This window comes from Cyprinodon variegatus, unplaced genomic scaffold (genome assembly GCF_000732505.1).
Source record: "Cyprinodon variegatus isolate N-32 unplaced genomic scaffold, C_variegatus-1.0 Scaffold136, whole genome shotgun sequence".
Classification (NCBI taxonomy): domain Eukaryota; kingdom Metazoa; phylum Chordata; class Actinopteri; order Cyprinodontiformes; family Cyprinodontidae; genus Cyprinodon; species Cyprinodon variegatus.
The window spans coordinates 656,994-680,210 of NW_015150589.1; the positions used below are offsets into that span (position 1 = coordinate 656,994).

Consider the following 23,217-nt stretch of genomic DNA (forward strand, 5'->3'; position numbering starts at 1 on the left):
TAATAACAATAATAAGAAGAAGAATAGTTGGCCCCAAGGACCAGGGTTAATAAACTCTGCTTCAGATTTCAACAATATTTAGAGTACACAGCACTAACATCACATAAATGAATTGTTTCTGCTTTCCCGTACTCAGAAATAATAGAAGTTTGGAAACACTAGGGCATATGAATAATCAATGATTATTATCTATACCTAAAACTAATATGTTTGCGGTGATTTAATGAATTTACCATTAATCAGAAAAAAAATAATAATAATTTACGTCGCGATTACTGAGTCCCTGGTCCCAAATAATGGGACCGGCCATTTTTGCCCAGATATACAGTAGTAACACCTCACTTCTGACATCTTGAGTGCAGTGACATCCCAGTCCAGTAAGCCTAGCGCCATTCTCCCGCTTTACAAGCAAAATCAATGGGAACTAATTCACACCTGCAATCAACAATTATTTCAGATTTCTAGAGGACTTCACCATTGAAATTCGCAAGAGCTATAGCCAAACTGACAATGCCCACATGCATGGCAGTTGGATGTTGTAATAAATTGGGTAAAAGTGAAAAAAAATCAGTTATTTCACCTTTCCGATTCCTGATCCTCCACGGACGGGTTCATCGTTGGATTGCCAAATTCTGCAGCCCTTCTTTTTCAGCAGATGAGTGCATTAGCCCCATTTTTTAATTCATGAAAGAAAAAAGAAATGTCTGAAAGAATGAACAACAAGTATTTTCAGTATTTCTGTGATTGCTGTGAAAGTCGTTGCACATGTCCGCAGCTTTATTTTGGTCTAGTGTGAAGTAAAACGACGTATTTCAACGCAATCATACTGATAATGTTAGCATGTTTCTTCATGTGGTTTCCTTATGTTTACTTTTGTGATTTCAGCCGAATCTTTCAGCCTTGTCAAGGTATTCGGATTGTTGCAATTTCCCCCTGATCATGACTATTTTCTCAATTGCAGAACAGCACACGATTCCATATTTCATCTAAAAAGATACGTCTTGTTTGAACAACTTTTTGTTCTTGCTGTATTAAAGGTATATTGGAGGATTTTTGCGAATTTTTGAAAAGACCCGCCCTCTCCACGTTAAAAAAAAAAATGCACATGCACATGCACAACCCTGTACCCACCCCAAAGAGGGAGTGGGTACAGTGGGTAATTGCTGTTTGCATGATCCAGTCGGAAAAAAAGACATCCTCTAATATACCTTTGAAATAAAATAATATTACTTTCTGCTACTTTAAAATAACAGCTTCATTTTGCAGATAATAATCTCCCAAAAATTCGCTAGAGATAATAGAGACTATGCAATTATGTGTGTTCCCCTTTTTTGTTTTTTAGCAAATGGTAGCGAGCTCTTCATTGCGAGTGTGCGTTACGAAGACACCGGGGCCTACACGTGCATCGCCAAGAATGAGGTGGGAGTGGACGAGGACATCTCCTCTCTCTTTGTTGAAGACTCAGCCAAGAAAACTCGTGAGTAATGTACACAATTTTACCTTTAAATACAGACAACACAATAACTTTAAATAATTTTTTTTAAATAACATTCCCAACAATAGTTAAAAATGTTGGTCATGTACGTTAATAACATTCAGTTTTGCATATAAGTTGTATTACAGGTTTAAAAACAACACCCTTAAAAGAAGTGTACTGCCTAAAAACATTAAGTAATAGATAAAAGATTCAGATGGTAAATGTTTTCCTATAGGAAAAAGATATAGACCACCACCAAACAGGATTATGAAGAAAAGCAACTAAATGTAAGGACTGATCTACTGCTTTCTAACATTAAAACGAGGCATTCGAGGGGATTTAAGCACCTGATCATTATTCTTCCTTCAGATGTTCTTGGACAAGCAGAAAAAAAAATGATTAATGGAAAGATGTAATCATAATGAAGATTCATATGTTACTAGTTTTATTGCTGTTTTTATTTCAATGGTATGCATGGGATTGATTTTAATCCACTAGTGGTCAGAGTCACAGAATCAAAAAACATTAAAGCTCAAATCACTCAGAGACCAAAATATTTAGATTAAGACAAAGTTATTTAGTAGAGTTTTTTGGTGTTTGATTTTACACATTAGCCATAAGTAAGAGTTATGCATGTTCAACACAGCAAGTAATTTTAGGAGAATCTCACAGGAACTCAATAAACCAAGGCATAAAATGTATTTTTTATTTTTGAAATGAAAAATAATAGAATTTTGGTCTGTAAAGTCTTTAAATGTCTTCTGTGATCTTCGTAAAACAGACTGGAAAAAAAAGTGTTGTTTTTTTTCAAGAGATTGCATCCCTGACAAGATAATGTTAAGCACTTAGAGAGATTTAATTAGACATTTAATTAAACTGAGAAACAGTTGGCTTCTCTGAAAAAAATATTATGAGTTAGAAGAAAGTGAGATCACTTTGCAACTACAGCATATATTTAAGCAAAGAATAATTAATGTTTTTTTCTTCCTTTTCCCTCTTCTTTCTTATCCCCTGCTCAATGGCCAACTCTGCAGTTGCAAACATCCTTTGGAGAGAAGAAGGTAACACATTCAAAGTTGTAAAAACATCTTATTTTTAAACTTGAAATTGCTTTAGTTTTTTTTGCAGATTTGAGGATTCAGCAAATGCTGCATATTTATCGAGTCGATTTACTGAAAATAAAAATAAAACCATACAGTCACAGAGTTATACCCTCTTGGGCAAATTTCTTCCAAGCCTGATGGCATTGACGAAGTTAAATCCCTTTGTGATTTCTCTTATTTGTATCCAAATCAACAAGAGGCATATGCATGATGATATAATTATGTTAAGTAAAAAAAAAAAAAAACACAGCAAAAGTGGTATTCAAAATATATTACAGTGCAGACTCAGTGTGGTGCCTTTAAAAAAAACAGCTTTGGATTTTAGGGACTGAACAAATAAGTCACATCAACTCCACAATTGATCCAATTTCCAAACTATCATCACTGTAAAATGTAAAGGATGGCATAAATCCAAGTAGGACAGTATTGGTAAAAAAAAACAAGTTACAAAGAAATTAACAGATCAGTTAGATCAGCTTATCAGATCTCAGATCAGCTTGTTTTTGAATTAGTATGTAGTGTTTGTATGGTTCTATATTGGATACTTCTAATGTGGAGATACTGACATGCACACATGCATTTTCCTCTGAAAAGGACGATATATTTTGTCTCATGTCATCTAAAATACATTTCATGTCAATCTACTGTAAATGTAAAAAATAGGTATATATTTTTAACCAAGTAGAGTAAAATATGTAAATTTTCTATTGCCTTTAATGGTCTTAGAACCACATATGCAGAAAAGTTAGACACTATTTGCTTAAAACGGTGAGGCATAATACGCCTTTCAAATGTGTGATGGGGTAAAATCATTGTTCTTTTGCTTTCTCTTTTGTCATGTATTTAAGGTCACTGTGTTAGCAGACAAAAAGTTTATCCCCAACCAGAAAATGTTTATCCCTCCTGTTACAGTATGATCCAGATTTGTTGGCAGGACTCTTTCAAGGCAATACACACTGTCCAAGCCTGTTAATATGATATCCTGCTAACCAGAGTCTTACAGTGTCCCTCTGGCAGACATTGAAATTGAAATGTCCATCACAAATGTCAGATATGACAAGAGTGGCATTTAGAGTTTCTCAGATTTTATTTGTTCGTTTCAAGGCGACAATATATTTCTGACTTTTTCTTCTTGTCATTCTGTAGGGTTGAGCGTGGGAAACATGTTCTACGTGTTTTCCGATGAAGGTATCACAGTCCTTCAGCCCAGTGAATGTGAAATACGTAGACACATAAAGCGGACAGAGAGGATTGTCGCCACTTATGTAAGTATATCTGAGAGGACTGTATCATTTAAAGGAATTTGATGTCAACATTATGATGTGGAGTCTGAGTGAGGTTGAGCTATTTTGTAGACCTGTCAATTTGTCTTTTGTGCAAAGAAAAAACAAAAAAAGTTTTCAAAGCATTTGGGTTGAATACAAATACAAACAAATGGCAGACTTTTCCTTTCACTTCAAGAAAAAACAAAAAAAAACCTCATCAAAGTTACAGTAGCAGCCATTCAAAATGTCCCCACTTTCCTTGATGGGCCCTTGACTGGTCCTTGGCTGAACCTTGCCTAGTCCCCTACAATTCCTCTGTAAACATCTAAAATATTCTTTCTGTCAGTATTTGTGAACATTAAGATCTAAAGAGAAGCTTATCTCCTACTAAGACCCTATAAGTCAGTGAAAGGGTGGACTCGGAGTAAAAAAAATATTAATAAGAAGACCAGTGGCTGGAAGTTGGAGGGGATTTTGCTGCCATGACTTTTGACTAGGAAGGGCCATTTTAAATGGCTGCTACTATAATTGATGTTTTGTGCTGGTCTAACAACATAGAATCCCAAATGAAATTGATCAAATTTTGTAGTTGGCATAAAACAAAATGAAAAAACATTCAGGAGGCATGAAGAGTAAATGTTTGGTATATAATATTGTACCGCAAAAGATTTTATTCTGGTGTTTGTAAAAATGCAGTCAATGCTTTATTAAAAATCAAGTATGATAAATGAGAGAGGTAATTAAAGTCTTGTTTGTATACATATAGTATAGAAAAAATATGGTCATATTCAAGACTTGTCCTCCTCCGAAAAGTAGGATATATATATATATATATATATAAATATATATATATATATATATATATATATATAGATTCTGTTTACACATTTTTAAACATTTTTCTTTATTATTTCAGTCCAGGAATGACCTTTACTTTTCACCTTCCTCCTACTGTCACAATATAGCTCTTTGCTTTAGTAAATATAATGGAATTATTTGTCTCCATTAGTCAATAGTTTCCAATGGTACATTGTATATAGGGTACACTTTAGGCCCTTGGGCTTTGAATGCATTGGATAACATCCATCTGCAAGAGCAAGAAAATTTAAAACGTAAAAGTTGCCTGTTCCTGAGGGAGTTTGGTTTTACAGGAGAGAGTAATACTATAAAGGATCAATATAAACTCAATAAGACGTGTGTTAGCCAGTTTCTGCTATAAACAGCGGTTTCTCTTTCGTGAGGCACGCAGGAGTGGGACACAGTTAAATCCTTGTAGTTGTGCCTCTATTAACCTTTTTCTCTGTGTTTGCTGGTTTAGATAACCAGAAGTCCACTGTATTTTAAAATTCTTGATCAATGGAGCAAAGAAAATTATGTTGTTGAAGTAAGTGGTGGTTTGTGCCTAAGTGACTTCCAGTAAAAGGAGGTATGGGGCTCCAAAGGAGTTACTTTAATTGAGAAAAGATCTTAATTGCTATAAATTAGTAGATCAAGCAGTCAAGGTTTGATTTTAAGGTTTGTTAATGCAGATCATGAACAAATATGTGAATCACAAGATGTGAGAATATTTCCTAGGACCATAAGTGCTGTCTCGTTGTTCGAACAGTATAAGCTTTTATTACAAGCCCCAGTTGTTTAGGTGTGTGAATATGTTGGCTTCAAGCTTAAGAAACTTGATTTTAAAGAAGGGAGGGAAGGAAGTAATCAGTTGTTACTTTGAAGGGATCAGATAAACAAATATCAACATTTAAAAACACAAGTAGTTAAGGATATTTTGATAAAGAAGAATTACATTCGCCTTATTTATGTCAAAGGGATGCTGCAGCAATTCTGTTTCTCCAGAGTCATTATGGTGATGGCATACTGACTAGCAATGCTAAAGTAACAGCATTAACACAAACAGAAAGATTTTACAAATAAAGATCACTGACATTAACACTGCATTATCTTCTTCCAGTTTTTGCACAACTGTGTCATTTATATATCCCGTCTGTTTGTTTTTCTGTGTTCTTCTGTCCTCTCCTTGAACCCCAGTTGTCCATGGCAGATGGCCGCTTACACTGAGCCTGGTTCTGCAGGAGGTTTCTTCCTGTTAAAAGGGAGTTTTTCATCTCCCCTGTCACTACAAGCATGCTTAGTGTGAGGGATTGCTGAAGAGTCAATGAGTCACTGCAATCAAGTGGTTTTCCTTAGATAGAAAACTTTGAATCAATTTGGCTGAATGATTTGGTTGAATTGTCTCATTTATGGGCCTTGAGATGACATGTGTTGTGAATTGGTGCTATATAAATGAACTAAATTGAATTTATCTTCAGCAAGTATTGTTGCTGTTACCATTACGAAATGCCTGGACAGAAGCGACACAAGTAGTCCAGCACCTAAAGGATAGCACATTTATACCTGCTTTAGCCTTTTAGCTTTCTTGGATCAGGTGTGACCTCACTTCTTCAACAACTGCAGCAAGACCGGATCAAACAGGATCAATTATTGGCAAAAAAAAATCTCTCAAGCAGTGTTTTTCTTTACCAACCATTGCACTCCCTAATAATCCAAGAAATGCGTACATACTGTATACTGTCCTTCTCCACTATTTTCACTACTACCACCTCTTTTACTCCCTTGATTGCAATTTGTAAATCAATTCTGTTTTTTTTTTTGTTCTCAGGAGGAGATGTGCCCTAAAGGTGAGGGAGTGTCACCCCAGCGCTGTGTGTGGTCCTCAGCTGTCAATGTCAGGGATAAGTACATCTATGTGGCCCAGCCATTTCAAAGCAGGCTTCTGGTTGTCGATATACAGGCCCAAAAAGTGGTTCAGGTGGGTGAAGCAAGCTACAAATGACGTCTATTAAAAAAAACACACAAAAGGTTTTAAAAAAACTTATACTATATACTAGAAGTCACTGAGTGGCGTTGGTGAACTGTGAGAGGAAATGAAAGCTGTCTCATTAAAAATTAGAGAAAGGTGAAAGAAAATCCAAATTTGAAAACAACTGCTGTTGGAATTCTTTTGAAAATACATTACAGCAACATAAAGCTACCTTAAAACTTTTTAAGAAGTGAGTCTCAAAAAAGGTTATGAGTACAGTTGTCACGTCTTGGTTGTAGTTAAGAGGATCCAAAATGCAGAAGCAGAGAGGCTGAGGTGAATTCTTGTAGTTTTAATGAAAAAACACTAATTACAGAGGCAAAATCCAAAAATCCAACTAAAATGTAACTCAGACCAGAACCACGGAGACATCAAAGGAAACACGCACAAGGAGCCAGGGAGAGACGAGGTGAGAGGACAACGGCAACGACAGGACCAGCAACAACAAACCAACAAAGAGTGAGAGCAGAGGGAGAGCATATATAGCTGACAGAGACAAAGGGAGGGCTAACGAGCTGACAAGGAGCAGGTGTGAGGAGACAATGAGGGAGCCAAGGGGAAAGGAACACACACACACACACACACACACGAGGGCTACAGAGGACAACAGAAAAACATGAGAACTAACAAATCTAGAAATTACAACAAAAAAGGAATTAAACCAATAAAACTAGGAAACATAGAGCAAAGTAAAGTCCTTATGAATGCAGACACTAGTCATAGCTATTTTTGTCTCTGCAGTCTAAGCACAAGAAATTTTAGAAATATATTGATTGCTTCCTATGTTGATGCTGTGTCTGTGTTTGGGTTTGTTGGGAAAGGGAGTTTATTTTCTTTTGGTATTGTGATACGAAGCTTCGGCCATTCCAGCTGTTGCTTTACTATAAGACACTGCAATAGGGTAGGGCTCTATTAAGTAGTTCGCCAGTTATCGCACTTGTCCACCTATGTCTGCCTATTGCGTCAGGTGCCGTTATTTTACTCAGGCTTAAAAAGGACTCTCTAAACGCTATCGGGATGGACGCCCGGTGTATACAAACCTATTTTATTATGTTCAAATGTTTTTTATATCTTTTTTGAATTGGCATATAACCTGACTTTGCACCTTTCATTTTTTCATAATGAGCTTAGCCTTAGTTTAATTAAAAAGTGTGGAATTAAAGAAAAAGTTTTCACTTCATTAAAGATGCCTTTCCAGGCTATATGCTAGCTAAAATAAATCAAACCTACCTGAAGCATGGAAAACGATATGCTGCCCAGGTGGGTGCTGGCTGCTCTGTCATTTATCTTGGCTGTAAAGCCTGTTTAGAGACCGAATCCCTCAGGGTCCCTCTGAGGGTCAGCATCATTTATACTGAGAAGCAGCAAGAGAGGAAATTGGCCTAACTTAACGCAGAGGAGGTGGGAGAGAAGAAAGGGTATGAGAAAAAAAATCCTGAATGAGAGACAAAGAGAGAGATACATGCTGTGCAGGTAGTAGTGCAAGAATGTCAGTATAAGCCTGTTAAATGACCTTGTTATCCAAGTAGAAAAATAGGACTTAATGCAAGGAGGAATTATGAAATAAGTGACCTGAGGGCACAGACACGGAAAAGATCATACACTCGTCCTTCCAGAAGGTTAGCACTCCAGGCCAAGATATATTCCATGAACACAACCAATGCAGGCACAATGTGAATAATTCTTATTTTCAAATTTTTTACATATATATATATATATATATATATATATATATATATATATATATATATATATATATATATATATATATATATATACAGAGAGTACCCTGGGACATATGCTTTCCTGACACTTTACTGCAACCTTTTTCATACTGTGACCCACCAGCTGCCCACTTTCCTGTTTTACTCCATCAAACACTGGAAAACTACTTTCCAATCCTTCATTGCCCTTTCTCTGTGCTCCTTCCTCACCTCAGTGGCCTCTGGCTGCAGAGGGTTAATGCATCCTCCATCCTGTTTTCTCTGTCTTTTCCCTCACTGTTATCTCTGGCACAATGGCCTTTCGAAGCATAGAAAAGACAGAGACTTCTCTAAAAGAGAATCTATAACCAGAAAATGTTCCAGTCAGATATCACGCTATAGATATCCATCCATCATTCTTCTTCAGCTTATCCGCCATTGTCATGGCGGGGCTGGTACCTATCTTCAGCAATATATGGGTAAAATGTGGGATACACCCTGGAAAGATCACCAGTTCTTCACAAGCCAATTTATTGATCATCTAACCAGAATTTTGTGGCTTATTCTAAGGTAAAGATATTAGCAGTTTAAGATTATTCTTTAAATAAGATGTAAGAGCAGGATTTTATTTTTACTTAATGATTACTATCATCAATTTTATGATAAACTGATAAGTGGCACATTGGTCTGTAAGAGAGCAGTGGCTTTTAAACAGGACGGTAGTTATATTCTTATCAAACAAAAGGAATTGTGCCCATTTATGAAAAATTTGGGGACTTTCATAGATTATGAGTAAAGCTACCTTTACTGAAACTGAATTCTTCATGTTCAATAAAATATCTCAACTTGAAAGTATAGATAGTAAAAACCTGTATGTTTCATTGCAAGCTAGAACTTGAAAGCTACACACCTACAAACCTTACTTACTTTTTTCTTTTACCTATTAACAGAATTCAAACAATAAGTGCTGTTTTTAGGACCCTGTGTTGCTTAGTATCATTCGTCTGTTGGAAGGAAATAGATCGGATTTTTGAGTTTCTGTTTTGGCCCATTTCAGCTGAAAGTTGGTTTTGGTTACCAGACTATTTTAAGCTCATCTCTTGTTAGATTGAATTACTTTTTTAAGAAACAGGGAACAAATTGTAACAAGGTAAAGCTGTAGCCACAATATCTGCACAAAAATCACAAATAATATCTCTGAGATTAGGAACTTGTACTTCAACTTCAGAGAAACTATTCTTCCAAAATGGATTTGTTTGTTGCAAAAAAAACTGAGAAAATACTTATATCAATAAAAATGTAAAGGGATTTATTTGCTTTCTTGAAACAGTTAATGCTGAAGTTTAGCCTGAATACCATTTCTAATATGTAGATGATTAAACAAGAAAAGTTGCTATACTTAGCTTCAGTTCTTCTCTAGGAGAACAATCCTTCCCCCTCAAAAAGGGATTGAAATAGGGAAATGCCATAATATTCAATCACTCTACCCATCCATGATATTTAGTTATCTATATCTAGATATCTATATAGTTATATCTATCGTTTTCACCCTTTTGAGGTAAATAATCTGTAAATCCTTCTAAAGATCTGGTGCTCACCTAAATGATTATAGCGATGCTGTGAGCCAAACGTTTGAATTTTATTTCTGTTTTTGCAGGTAGTAGTGCAAGAATGTCAGTATCAGCCTGTTAAATGACCTTGTTATCCAAGTAGAAAAATAGGACCTAATGCAAGGAGGAATCATGAAATAAGTGACCTGAATGCAAAGACACAAAAGATCATCCACTTGTCCTTCCAGAAGGTTAGCACTCCCAGGTCAAGATATATTCCTTGAACCGATGCAGGTGCAATATGAGCAGTTCTTATTTTCAGTTTGTATATATGTTCTTCTTCTGTTTTTCATTTTAATTTTCTACTGCTGAACGTAATATATTACAGTCTTACCCCCAACACTGGTCTCTTGTATCTGTCTCCATCTCCTTGTCTCTTTAATCATTTTCTTTCTGTACATCTAGGGGCAAAAAAATCCTGCATTAAATAAATTGCGTTTAACTACAGATCATATTAGAATTAATGTTACTGTATAACAGCTCAAACTGGTTACTTGTGAAATTTAGCATAAGCTCACCACTGAACAGCTACTGTATATGCTGACTATATACAGCCAGTAGTTTTGTTTTTACCTGTTTTACTTACCTAGCAAGTAAATATTCTAATGAATATTTTTAAATGCACTATAATTTTTCTCTCTCTTTGTATTTAAACTTAATGATTGTTCGCTCAATAACACAACACAAGGATTTTAGGAGCAAAAATTGACATGAAAAGCCTCTAAATGCTGTGTCTTAAGGATTTTTATCAAAGTATCTGGGCCATGTTCTTTACTCCTAAAAAAAGACGGCTACGCTTTATGGTTAATTCAAACATTAAGAATAACTTTTTTTTTAATATGAGGAGCTTATCTTTTATTTCAAACTTCTTATTGAAATATATGTGTATTTTTCTACAGATTAAAAGACAACTCCAAACTGCTGCTTATTGGTCGTATCTTTTCTGCTGGCCACTGTTTGCTGCATCAGCCTTCATGACTGACAAAGTGATAGAGGGTCAGCACATTATTCAAACTGTTTTAGTTTCACAGAATTAGGAGTGCAGCTTTATTAAATAAATCTAGATATAATCAGAAATATATTATTTTATCAATGAAACAAGATAAGAAATCTGAAATGTATTTACTACTATCAATCTAGTTCCTGGAATTTTCTCTCTTGAAAGAATTGCAAAAGGTTAATGAAATATTTCAGAAATCGATATGTTATTAAATCCAAACATACAAGCCTAGGTTATTTTTCAGGGGTAAAAAAGTAAAAAAGCAAGTTTGATTTAATCTAGACAATAATTTATAAGTATCAGGCTCTTCATTTTAACCTCTACAACAGCTGATTGATAGATAAATAACTTTAATTTTATTGCCGCTGCACCTTATAAATGGTTTAATATTAAGAAGTTGCAGCAGCAAGGCTTCTCATAATCACACAACTAATGGAAGTAGCTGTAGTGGTAACACTTATAAAATAGGCTGTTTATAGAGCTCCAAAGTATTTAGCTGCTAGACATTAACATCCAGTTTACAGACCAACAACAACTACAGTCTGAATGATAAGCAAACAAAAGAAAAGGTCAGATAGAATACTTTAACCTCACCTTTCTCCTCCTGCTCAGAGTACAGAGCCCTCTCTTTGTCTTTTCTTGCGTTTGGTTTGGTATTAGCCCAGTGCAGTCAGATGATTCTTCTTGCTGCAATACAATCTATACAAAGAGGACAGGTGCTCTGGCTGATACACATAGTTTTCTCTTGCGTACCTATTTATTGACCAACAAATCTTGTAAAATCTGTCTTAAAGTCAGTTTAGGCTCTATAGTCTGCCTCTGGCTGCATAAAGAACAATTGTTAATAGCATTTTCATTTCTCTTAAAATACAATACTAAATATTATTATTATATTATATTTTATATTTTATTAAATGAAAATGTTCACATCACTGCTAAGCTGCTGCTTATTCAATGTCTGAAAGCTGTACAAAACAGAATTTAGTTTTGTATACACTGAAATACACAATGACAATAAAAGTTACCTAAGTCTAAATCAATGTTAATATGTCTTCATCAGGTGTCAGAGGACTTGCAGAAAAAAAAAACAAAATTAATGTATCAATAAATAATTTCACCAAAAGTGCCCTTGTGGGCAGGGAGCAAAAGTCCATTCCCCTATAAACCTCCATGGTTATATTGAAACCCTGTCCAGACTGGCAGTAGGGTCCTCACACTAAGCCTGGTTCTGCTGAAGGTTTATTCCTGTTAAAAGCGACATTTTCCTGTCTGCTGTTGCTACATTCATACTGGGTGTGAAGGAGTTCTGCAGTCAATGACTCAGTGCAAGCAAATGTCCACTTTTGCTATCTGTTCATCCAGAAGGAGCAGATCAGGGAAAGTCAGTGATTGATTCTGGCTTTAACCCTAATCATTGAGGTTAAAATAATAATGAATTTTTTACCAGTCTCTCTGTGGCTTATTATGGCATGCATTGTGAAATGAATTGTACCTGGTCAAAAATATTAGTCCAAGAGGACAACAATGTTGGAACTAGTAGGTCACAAAACAACCCAAAACATTATCTATAACTCTGTAGACCTCACTTAACAGTTTAGGATTCAACATTAGAGAAGCAAGACTTGGCAAAAATGAGATCCTCCAACGAGTTCCAAAGCCAATACCATTGCTTAAATATTGAAAAGACATTTGGTAAAAAAAAAAAAAATCCCTAGGACAGCGGCGAAGAAATCAGAACCTTCTGGAAGGTTTTTGAAGTATTATACCTGACCTAAAATTAACAGAGCATTTTATAACTGCACAATCATACTGCTAGTCAATTCTAGTGGTGGTATTGGTAGTGATGGTGGGGGTTGAGGGCTCCTTTGTGTCATGTGGACTTGGTCAACTTATGGTAATCCATGCAATCAGGGATCCTGCTCTATAACAGAAAATCTTAGGTAAAAACCCCACCTTAGTTCTGCAGGAGGACATTTACTGAAACGGACAGTAGCAAGGTCAAACTCTAAATGACTCAAAAGACAATATGAACTTTTGGATTGGTGAAGCCATATTTGACATTTAATCCTTTTGAGATTCTCTAGTATAACCTAAAACATGCTGCTTATATTTCAGCAACTCCATCTATCTTCTCTTACGTAATCTGCCAGGGTTTCAGCAGTTACTGGGCAAAAGATGGGTTTCACCCTGGACAGGTCTAGTGTCCATCACAGTATTTCAAAACCTTTGATGATTGAATTAAAGCTTTTCTGCAAAATACAGAGGGCAAACATTCCTCAGAAGTATTTCAATACCTGAAAGATTTAAGTTTGAAACCTTTTTTGCACCATCCTACCCTATCATCTGCAGGCAGATATTTAGATGCACTGCATGCCTGATGCATGCTCCCACAAGGTACCTGTAGAACCAAGAATGTGGGCCAAGGAAGATTACCATTTTATAGGTGGAAACAATCAATTCTCTGGAAATCCACATGGAGGTAAAAAAAAACAACAACTAACTTAAAAAAATGCACACACCATAGACTCACAATCATTTGACATATTCACAAAACACAAATAAAGGTCTTCTTTAAGATGAAACTTAGTTTAATCTTAGGCTAAGGAAGGGGTTAGTTGTACTATATATTATAGTTCAGTAAATATTGCAAAACTACTACTGTCAAATTATGTGATCCGATCCTATTAACTTTCTGAATTTAAACATTTTTAATACAGTTGAGTTATACAGTCTACCACAAAGGTATAAAAAAATGAACCCAGTGAAAACAGAAAAGAGCACTTTTTTGCATTTCCATCACAGAAAAATGTATGAGAAAAAAACAACAAAACTAGATATAAATTATAATTATAATCAAGGTCTTGTAAAAAAAAAAAAAATGTCTGTCCCCTTCTATCATTGTTTATCCTATGGCCCTTTGCTAGCCCACTGGATTTAAGTCTGTGGTATTGAGGGCTTGGCCTCAGCTTTGCCTTTGCATCCCATCACAGAGCGAACACACATTGTGCCCACCTTCCCCTCAAACCATTCATAGGCACATGCTGAGTTGACACTTGGCTGACCAGAGCAGAGCAGAGGGCTGCACCTCCCATTACTGACAACAGAGCTCATGGTCTCGCTCTACTGGCGAGGGTGTCAGCAGCTCCCCATCCGACTGGCCAGAACCAGGGTAATGGATTGTGTTATTCCTTGTTGTTGACGTTGCAGCAGATCTAAGGTTGAGTTTATTCCCCCATCTCGCCTATCCCACGCTCCTTTTCCTCAGTTTTCTTTCCTTTTCCTTCCCCCTCCACCATGTCAGCAGATGATTGTTGATTCTTTCTATTCTTGCTTCTGTTGTGTTTCAGACAGCATCATTAAAACCTCTCCAACAGCAACACCTTAGAAGTACAGGATACAGTATATACAGTAGACTTCTATTTCTGTACCTTCTCCTTTTTTTTCATTTTATTGTTGTCCTCGAGCAGCAACTACTCTGCTGACTTTGTTAGTCAGACAGAAAAATATATTTCTGAGAGCTCACACGTCTGTTACATGGTTCATGCAAAGTTTATCATGGTTGGTTGAGAGCCACCCTAACTTGGAATTCTTCATTAGCAAGCCTTATCAGCATAGCTATCGAATATATTCTTGTTGTTACATTGCTGGTTAATAACTTGTTACACATCACAGACCTATGGTGCCAAAAAATATTAATATACATTGGCATTGTCAGAGTGATTTTTTTTTTTACCCCAGAAAAGAAAAATTATAATAAAAATAAAAGTGTATGCGCGGAGCAGATGTTTAAAAAATAACTTCGTCAATATGCAGATGCAAATATGCAAACTGTGCATATTAATTGTAGAGAGTATGTTAAAGTTAAACATGCAGTCAGTGTTGCTACAAAGTAAACATTGGTACAATGCCAGACAATGGGGAGAGATTCTGTGTGCATGTAAACAACATTTCATGAATGTAGATGCGGGTAGGAATGTAGACCGATCGGTGAATCAGGAGCTTTACTTTTTTTTCTAACCTTTCTCCTTAGCACAACAGACCATTGCAGCGTCTGCGTTATAGCAGCAGCCCCTCACGTTTATGAGTAAAGGGAGAATGGACATACCTTGCTTTGCAGTATGTTTTGTCAAGGTGCTGTTGTGAGGAACAGGTGGATATAAATTCAGATGTTTAGAGATATATCTGCTCTTATGTCAATATAAAGACAAAAACATATTTTTCTTGTTCTATGCTATTTTAGATTTCTACATTTAACTATAGATATTTTTAATATATTTTTTTTTTACTTTCGTTCATAGCACTTGGAAATAGGTGACCTATTTCAGGTTCATACATATTATAGTGCACCTGAAATATATATTTTTGTAACAATTATCTATATAACCTCCATCTCCATGGCTTTGAACCTCATCTGTCTTTCTCTCAAAATGCCATTAGATCATGCTATGCTCATTTTAGTTGGTGGCGCTGAATAAAACATGGTTTGCATGTCTAATTTTTTAGGAGGGGACTTTGTAGATCCCCCTCAATGCACTTCTTGCACACACAAAAATTCCTTTTGTAATTTAAATCTTCTTATTTGGAATCTTTGAAGATCAGGTCCTTAGTCTTTCGACTTTTGCTATCAGTCAGAATTAAGTTGTTAAATATGTGAAATTTAAAACAACAAAAACTCCAACAGGTTTTAGTCTAGTAAATGATTTATTTCCATGTATATTCTCTTACTAATGGCATAATAAATCTCTATATTTTGACATATCAATACAAAACTAATACAATACATATACAAAAGTAGTACAAAAGCAATTAAACATAGGTATACCTTAATAAAACTGATTTACACATGTAAATAAAATATATTATAAAGCTTAAAGATTTCAAAGTGCTTGCTAGTTTTTTTGTTTGCTTGTTTGTTTCCTTTGCTAAGGATAGCAAAAACATGTTGTCTAAAACCAAATAACTCTATACTTTCCATACTGACTTCTTAAAACAAATAATCACTTAAGATCTTATGACTAACTTTCTGTTGACTCATACCATACAGATCATGTAAAAAAAAAAAGTGTGTATTGTGAAAATGTATAACATTTAAGACTTTATTAAAGAATATTCATAAAAAGTTGAGTGGAAGGAAAAATATATTTATGCTGAAATCAGTGAATCAAAATCCACTAAGGATTATTAAGAAGTTGCAGCAGCAAGGCGTCTCATCTTAACCCAGCTCATGGAAGTAGCTGTAGTGGTAACACTGATTGACAGCTTTGGTCACTCTTTTAAAATAGGCTGTTTATAGAGCTCCCAATCAGGGCATTAAAATGTATAAATCTTTCGGAGGACCTATACTTCTGTTTAAAGTTTCCTTTTTTTAAATTATCTTTAGCATTTTTATATTCAAGTATATTTAATTCATGATTTTCATTTATATGAATATATATATATAAGTGAAGGGTTGAATTATTTTACTCTGTGTAATGAAACTACAGTATAAGTTTTACAATTGAAATTGAGTTAATTTTTGTTTCCTTTTTATATTACATGTTGTCATGTATTTTTTAAAGTAGCCTACAAATGTAATGCATATTGTGTTTATGATGCTCATGGTTGCTTAGTTCCTGTATAGGTTTAAGAATATTCTGTTGTTTAGTTAAAACCTCTTTAACTGTAACTTTTGTCCCACTTTATTTCATCCTCCAGGCAGTAGCAACAGATTCGTTTCCAGTGAAGATGCTCTATGACAAGTCACATGACCAGGTATGGATTCTTACATGGGGGGACATGGACAAAACACACCCAACACTCCAGGTAAGTCTGAACCCTAACTATATCATACTGCACTTAATGCTTACTCTATTTGTCTGCTATATTATATTGGTTTAATGTAATGTAATGTGAATTTGCATCCTCAATTTTAAAAATACATTTGATTGTTTCTGCCTGATTTTCAAATCTGTTGAATACTTCCACATAGATACATGTCAGTGCAGCTAATATTTAATACCAGCATTTTATTGATATTTATATATTTTATTTCTAACATACTTTTCGTAGTGTGCATGTTTTTGAGCACCTAATATCTTCCAGGGGGGTTACGGTTTAGACTCAAAGAGAGGATGCTGTGCTTAATGACTAGTAAGCTCAGCTGTTTTCTTCCATTATTGTTTATTTGAATTATGTTTAATATATTCAAACAACTAAACTACATATGTTTTAGAACAGTTACCAAGGCAGGAAAAACAACATTTCGCAGCTGCAGTCTTCTCGCCTTGTGTCCCATCGGACCGCTGATGTTGGAGGCTTCACAAATGAGAAATGATCACAGGTGTCGCTGCATTTAATCCACCTCAAGAGACTAGGCCAGATGAGGGATAGTGAGGATGCAGAGGGTCGATGAGTTGGAGGGGAGTGGAGCTAGTACTTGAGAGAGAGGTGTGATGGTGTTATTTTAAAGAGCAGAGACTGGAGTTATCTGTTTGCCTGTGTAACAGGGGAGGCTTCCAGGAGTGAAAAAAATAACAAGGGAGCGTGTTGTAATCTCTGAAACAAACACAAACATGTTCTACAGAGCCTCACTGGAGGGAGGGTAACCTATTACAGTCCTGTGAGATGCTGTCTTTGTGGTTTTGGGTGGTTCTGTGTTGGTTTGTTGTAGCAAATGTGGAGAGGCAGTATGCAATTAAATTTATTATGGTTATGTTTATATCAGCAACTAGAGATAAACGATTAATTGTGCACGGTGTTAATTGTCTATACATATGAGATAAACATACAACTTTCTGTAGTAGCATAACCTCCCAGGGTAAAATAGAAAATCTAGAAAAAAGAATTAATGTTTAGTTTTTGCTGAACAATTTAGCTAATAAAATCAATGTTTGCATAGACATTACTACCCCTACAGTAAATATTTTTCATTACTTTTTGCCCCCAAAAAGACAGGGCTTGGTCTTCTTAAGTATTTATGAAGTTTAGAGCAGACAGAGAAAATGTATCACATGCCTTTTTTTTAAATCCCTAGATTACCCACAGTCCAAGGTCTTAACATCTACCTTTTATATACAGTGGGTAGGCTTTAGAAAAAAAAATCAACACACTTTTAAAATGCAAGTGTGTGAGGTTGATCTTAGATGGCATCCAATATCAATTATTTCAGAACTTTGTTCACCTTTAAAAAGATCTTTGATTTATAATAACTAATAGGGAAAGTTTCTGTTTGGGAGGACAAATTAAGAAACTACAATAATACATTTGTAATAATACTTCACCATGCACACCCTTAAAATATTAAACAAATATTTTTTTGAGTCACTTTGATTTCTTGAAAACCCTCTATAACACTTTATAAATATAACACACCATTTTTGACTTAAATATACTTTGTTATAGTTCTATTTCAGGTGGATTATACATATCATTTTCATTTATATTTTTGTAATAATTGTCATTATTATTATTTTTATTATAGTTATATTAAATTTTCTTCTTTTTTTTGCAGGCTAACATGAACGTTTTTCTATTATATTTTAAGAAACATCCAGCTATTAATGTAATTGTTATGTGTGACAATTTCTTAACTTTATATCAACTGCCTTACCTGTGTTCCACAATCTAAAGGCGTCAGATATTGTCTGGATACAAAGTCCGGCTGCACACTGATGCGTTTTAAAAATGTAACCAATGCTTTGGCGCACTGCAGAGCATGTTTTTTGTGTTAAGGTGAAACCAAGAAGAGGGTAGAAGAAGCCCAGTAGAACAGTGGGAGTTCAGACCGCATCTCCCTGTAACTTCTGTGAAGTTGAGGAGGAAGCTGAGACTCTTGCAAGAGAATGTTTAAATTTATATAATGTCCTCAGAGGGAGAGGTCCAGCTCTGACTGGGCAAAGCTCACTACATACATTTATACAGCAACTCCCAATACACACACTGTCCCTTGAAACTATCCCAACCTACAAAAAGAGCTTTCTCACACAAACATTTGAAGGAAAAACAACTTGAGTTCATCAAGGCCATCCCCTGTTAGGTTTATATATCTTTCACTGGCCAGATAGATCTTCTCAAAACAACAGTCCTCTCATTCATGCCATGAAGGAGGCTGTGTGAACTCATTCTAATCTCTCATGACCTTTGTTTGCAGCCTGTGAGGCTAAGAACAGACAAATCTTTTTTATTCCACACTTCCAAAGTGTGTCAGGAAAGTATTCAATACGGTTGCACGATTCCACATTTAGTTTGATACAGCCTTATTCCAAATATTGATAAAAGTAAGATAATTAAAAAATACTGAATGATATAACTGCAGCCAAAGATGGATCAACAGGTTTTAAGCACAGGCTTCCATCTTTCTTACTGTGGGCTGTTAAGTCAAATGGCGGGTCCTTTTTCCAACCCAGTTGCTGTTTAAAAACTCTTGACTCATTGGTAAAAATCTTCCTGCAAAAATAGGCTTTGTTAGTGGTACCTTTGTTCAATTTAGTTTATTAATTAAAGTTTAAAAAAAAAAACTTGGAATTATTGTACAGAAAACAGAATGTTTTTTAATTCTGTACAGAAAGACATAGTTAATCACATTTATTCCAGTGATATCCTTTTTAAAATATCTATACTTAAATTTAGATGCATTTCATCAATTGGCAAAATGTCTAAGGATACTAGACAGAGTCGTTTACTTTGAGCAATTGTAGTGATAAGGAACAACTGATTGCATTAATCAATAATTATGCAGGAGGCTCCACACTAACTATGCACGTGATTACAGAAAGTAAAACTTAGTTTAACAGAAAAGAAAAACTAGCCAAACCTGGCTGAGTATAACAAGCCATCTGCCAACATTTTCTGAAAGACATCAATGTTTTAAAGGAATCATAATCTGGTATTTTCATTGTACAGTCCTGAAATGTACTTTTTATTCAAATTTTAGATTTTTTGGTGACGGATTTTCATGTTATCTATATGCACAGGTGCACAACAGGAGTGTTACGATGCAAAGCAATGCGACACTGACAGGCACAATTTATGTGATTTCATAATGCGGCGGTGATGCAGCACTTGTGACACAATGGGCGGTGGAGTTGAAATTTCTTTTGTCTTGTTGGGCCATGGCAACCAAATAAGGACTGGATATGGCTATGGTGCAGGTTGAAAGAGCGTTGCGGAGAAGATAAATTTTCAAAAAATACCGTGGATAGAAAAAATGTTCACTGTGAGGGATTTACGCAAACCAGCCAGAAAACCACTGAAATTTTTTTTTTTTTTTTTAAATCTTAATTTATTTAAAAACAGTTTTAAAAAAAATATAAACTGGGCCCAAAAAAAGAGGTCAACAAAACATACTTTAATTCAGGTACTAACATAAAGAACTCAAGCAAAAACTGACCTCTCAAACAAGACTTGAGGGAAACTTAAATAGTGGCTGATGGGGGATAACTGACTGACAAATTAAACAAATAAACTTAATTAAACGGAGAAATACTCACCAGACTCTAAGTACTTTTTAAATTTAACAAATTAACTAAACTATCCAAAACGAATGTCCCTTCCCATTACAACAAATAGTCTGACCTGCTGATTAGCCTGCAATGACCAATAGAGAGGAAAGCTGAAGCTCATTGCAGCCTTCCAGCAGCAGAATCAAAGGAAACTGGCAACTCAAAGAAAAAAATGATCAATTGCAGTTTAACCAAAATATAACAAACTAACAATTAGAGTTAACTAAATATGTGCACTGCAAATAAACTAAAAGTCAGGTTAATAAAATATTTGAAATGTGCCACTCATTTTGAAAATGAAAAATATTAAAGTTACCACACAGCTTTAGAGTGACAGCAGACTGTCACATTCACATAGGATGAAGTAGGAAATGCTCTTCAGAGGTTTGCATGTGGCTTTAAAAAGTTATTTTAATTCAAGCCTTCAAAGGACTGTTAAATCCTTCAATTAATCCTCTTGCAGCTCTAGAGCGGGGTACAGTCAGCCCCTGTTTCAACATCTTGATCCTGTCTGCATTATCCTACTCTAATATAAAGATTGTCCTACCGTAGCTCCAGAGTGGGGTACAGCCAGCCGCCTCTGCCTTGCTATGGTGCAGTCTGTGCGAGGTTCTGCTCTAATTTCCCGCTGCTCATGCCTGAGCTCCAGAGCACCTCCTCACCTTACCTCTGTTGTCTGAGCGATCCTGCCCTAAAGCGGGAACATTCTCAGAACTTGAACAATCAGCAGCTCGATCCTGCACTCCCCTAATTGGGGGCATCTCTGGAGGATCTAGTTGACTCAGGGACTAAAGCGACACTTTTTGGCTTTCCGATATGAATAAAACACTATGACTCACTTGATAAAAACCAGGTTGGCTATACAGAGTTAATTGATCACTCAGTGAAGTGACAGGAGTGAAGCCTGCTATGCAAATAAAGTGTCATTGTTACATGTCAGGCAAGCAACTGAACCTAAATGTGGAGAATTTGTAGCTGGAAACACATTGAGTGTGAATGCACTCTTACACAATAGGTGACAGCAACACTTACCAAATATCTGCAGGTGAGTCCCTAGTTATTGGAATTCCCCCTTTTAATTAAATAGTATTTATATCTATAGAGGAGGAGGACTAAAACCGCATGTCTGGTTTGCACAATGAGCCCACACAAAATAATCTGTCACACATTACCTGCAGATTTTGATTGAAGCCCAACAAGGACATATTTTGTGAAATTGTCCACTTTTGGAGTGATGACTTCTTTGATTTGAACGGGGTTTCCCTTTAGTCAGTAAATGTGATTTAACATATTTTAAGTTTTAGAATTTTTACAACAATAACATTTTTATTGCTGTAAAAATGCCTTGTAATGCTGATCTTATACACAATGTTCCTGAATATTGATGCTTTGTTGCAATATGCAAAAAAAAATATTGCACATTTAAAGTTGCCACTATGGATTGAAAAATGAGAGTCTAAAGAAAAATCAACCATATGTGTGTGGGCTTTAACAATTATTTCCAAGTTACAATCTGTCAGGCCAAACGGGCTCTAATTTTCTTTGCTTATATTTGCTGTTCTTTGCCACACAGAGTTAAAGATTGCAATTTATTTCAGTCTTCACCACCTCAGCTGTGGTTGTCTTGGTAGATAAATAGACTTGTTTCAAACATCTATAGAGAAAAATAATATTCAAAGACAAAACTGTTTCCTTCTCATTTCATCAAAAACAACAGGAGAGATGTTTAGCACAGAAAAGTGTTTTTCATCTCATCAATTACTCCTCTTGCCTGCATATTTCCAGAAGTAATGAGTAATTAGTGAACATGGCATGAATCTATCAAAAAAACACAATTGCATAGAAGCCAGAAAATGGATTGCTGGCTGCATGGATCAAAACGGAAATAAATGTTTGACAATAATAATATCATTTGAACTGAAAGTAATTGACATGGCTGGTAGCTGCCTGTCGCTACCAGCAAGGTGGCTGCTCTTCAGCAATATCATACATGTGTATGATTGTGGCTTTCGTTTTAAACACTGCTGCTGCGGAAATGGCTGTAAATGTGGATTCATCTCAGTGCCTGTGGTATTTTTGAGCAGCAGGGTTTAAGAGATGGTTCAATAACTTTGTGTAAATATCAGAGGGGGGGTTCTCATTAGAGTAGACAAAGGGAGGAATCTGCCATACAGAGACAGACATGGCCTTTTCAGACTGTCAGTATAGTAGTCCTGTATGAGAACTGGCAAGATCCAAACATAGATTTTTTTTTAAAGTTTCTGAGGAATTACAAACCAGGTACTAAAATTCAATATCCCTTTTATTTATTTATTTTTCTAACAAAATTACCTAAACATGGTGGGCCTATGTGTGGAATGTGTATCTAAAACTGTTAACAGATAATTTAAAAAAACATATTTAAATAAACAAGAAAAAGAAAAATTACAAGCAGACATCCTCTCTTCCTTTGACCCAAAACTTCCCTCTCATTCCTCAAATATGCCATCTTCTACCACTGCCAAGGACCCTCATGCTTATATGGAATTGTTCTCAACTAAATCAGAAAATGGTGATCTACCATTAACCAACAACTGATTCATCTCTATAAGTCAAGGAAAGAGTCAACTTAGAGAATGAATTGCAATAATACTCCAGGTCCAGACAATGTCAGCCCCAGAGTCCTAGAGGTCTGTACCACGCAGTTCTGTGGCATCTCTTCTGCCTTTCCCAGA

At 35.6% G+C, this 23,217-nt stretch overlaps 1 protein-coding gene across 1 annotated transcript in view; it reads left to right on the forward strand.

The window, feature by feature from the left end:
• fstl4 (follistatin-like 4) overlaps positions 1–23,217 on the forward strand; it is a 246,139-nt gene that overhangs the window by 213,480 nt on the left and 9,442 nt on the right. Inside the window, exons 10-14 of the mRNA XM_015376533.1 lie at positions 1,343–1,477; positions 2,512–2,538; positions 3,727–3,845; positions 6,511–6,660; positions 16,719–16,826. Coding sequence (XP_015232019.1) covers positions 1,343–1,477; positions 2,512–2,538; positions 3,727–3,845; positions 6,511–6,660; positions 16,719–16,826 — 539 coding nt within the window. The remainder of the gene's footprint in view (positions 1–1,342; positions 1,478–2,511; positions 2,539–3,726; positions 3,846–6,510; positions 6,661–16,718; positions 16,827–23,217) is intronic.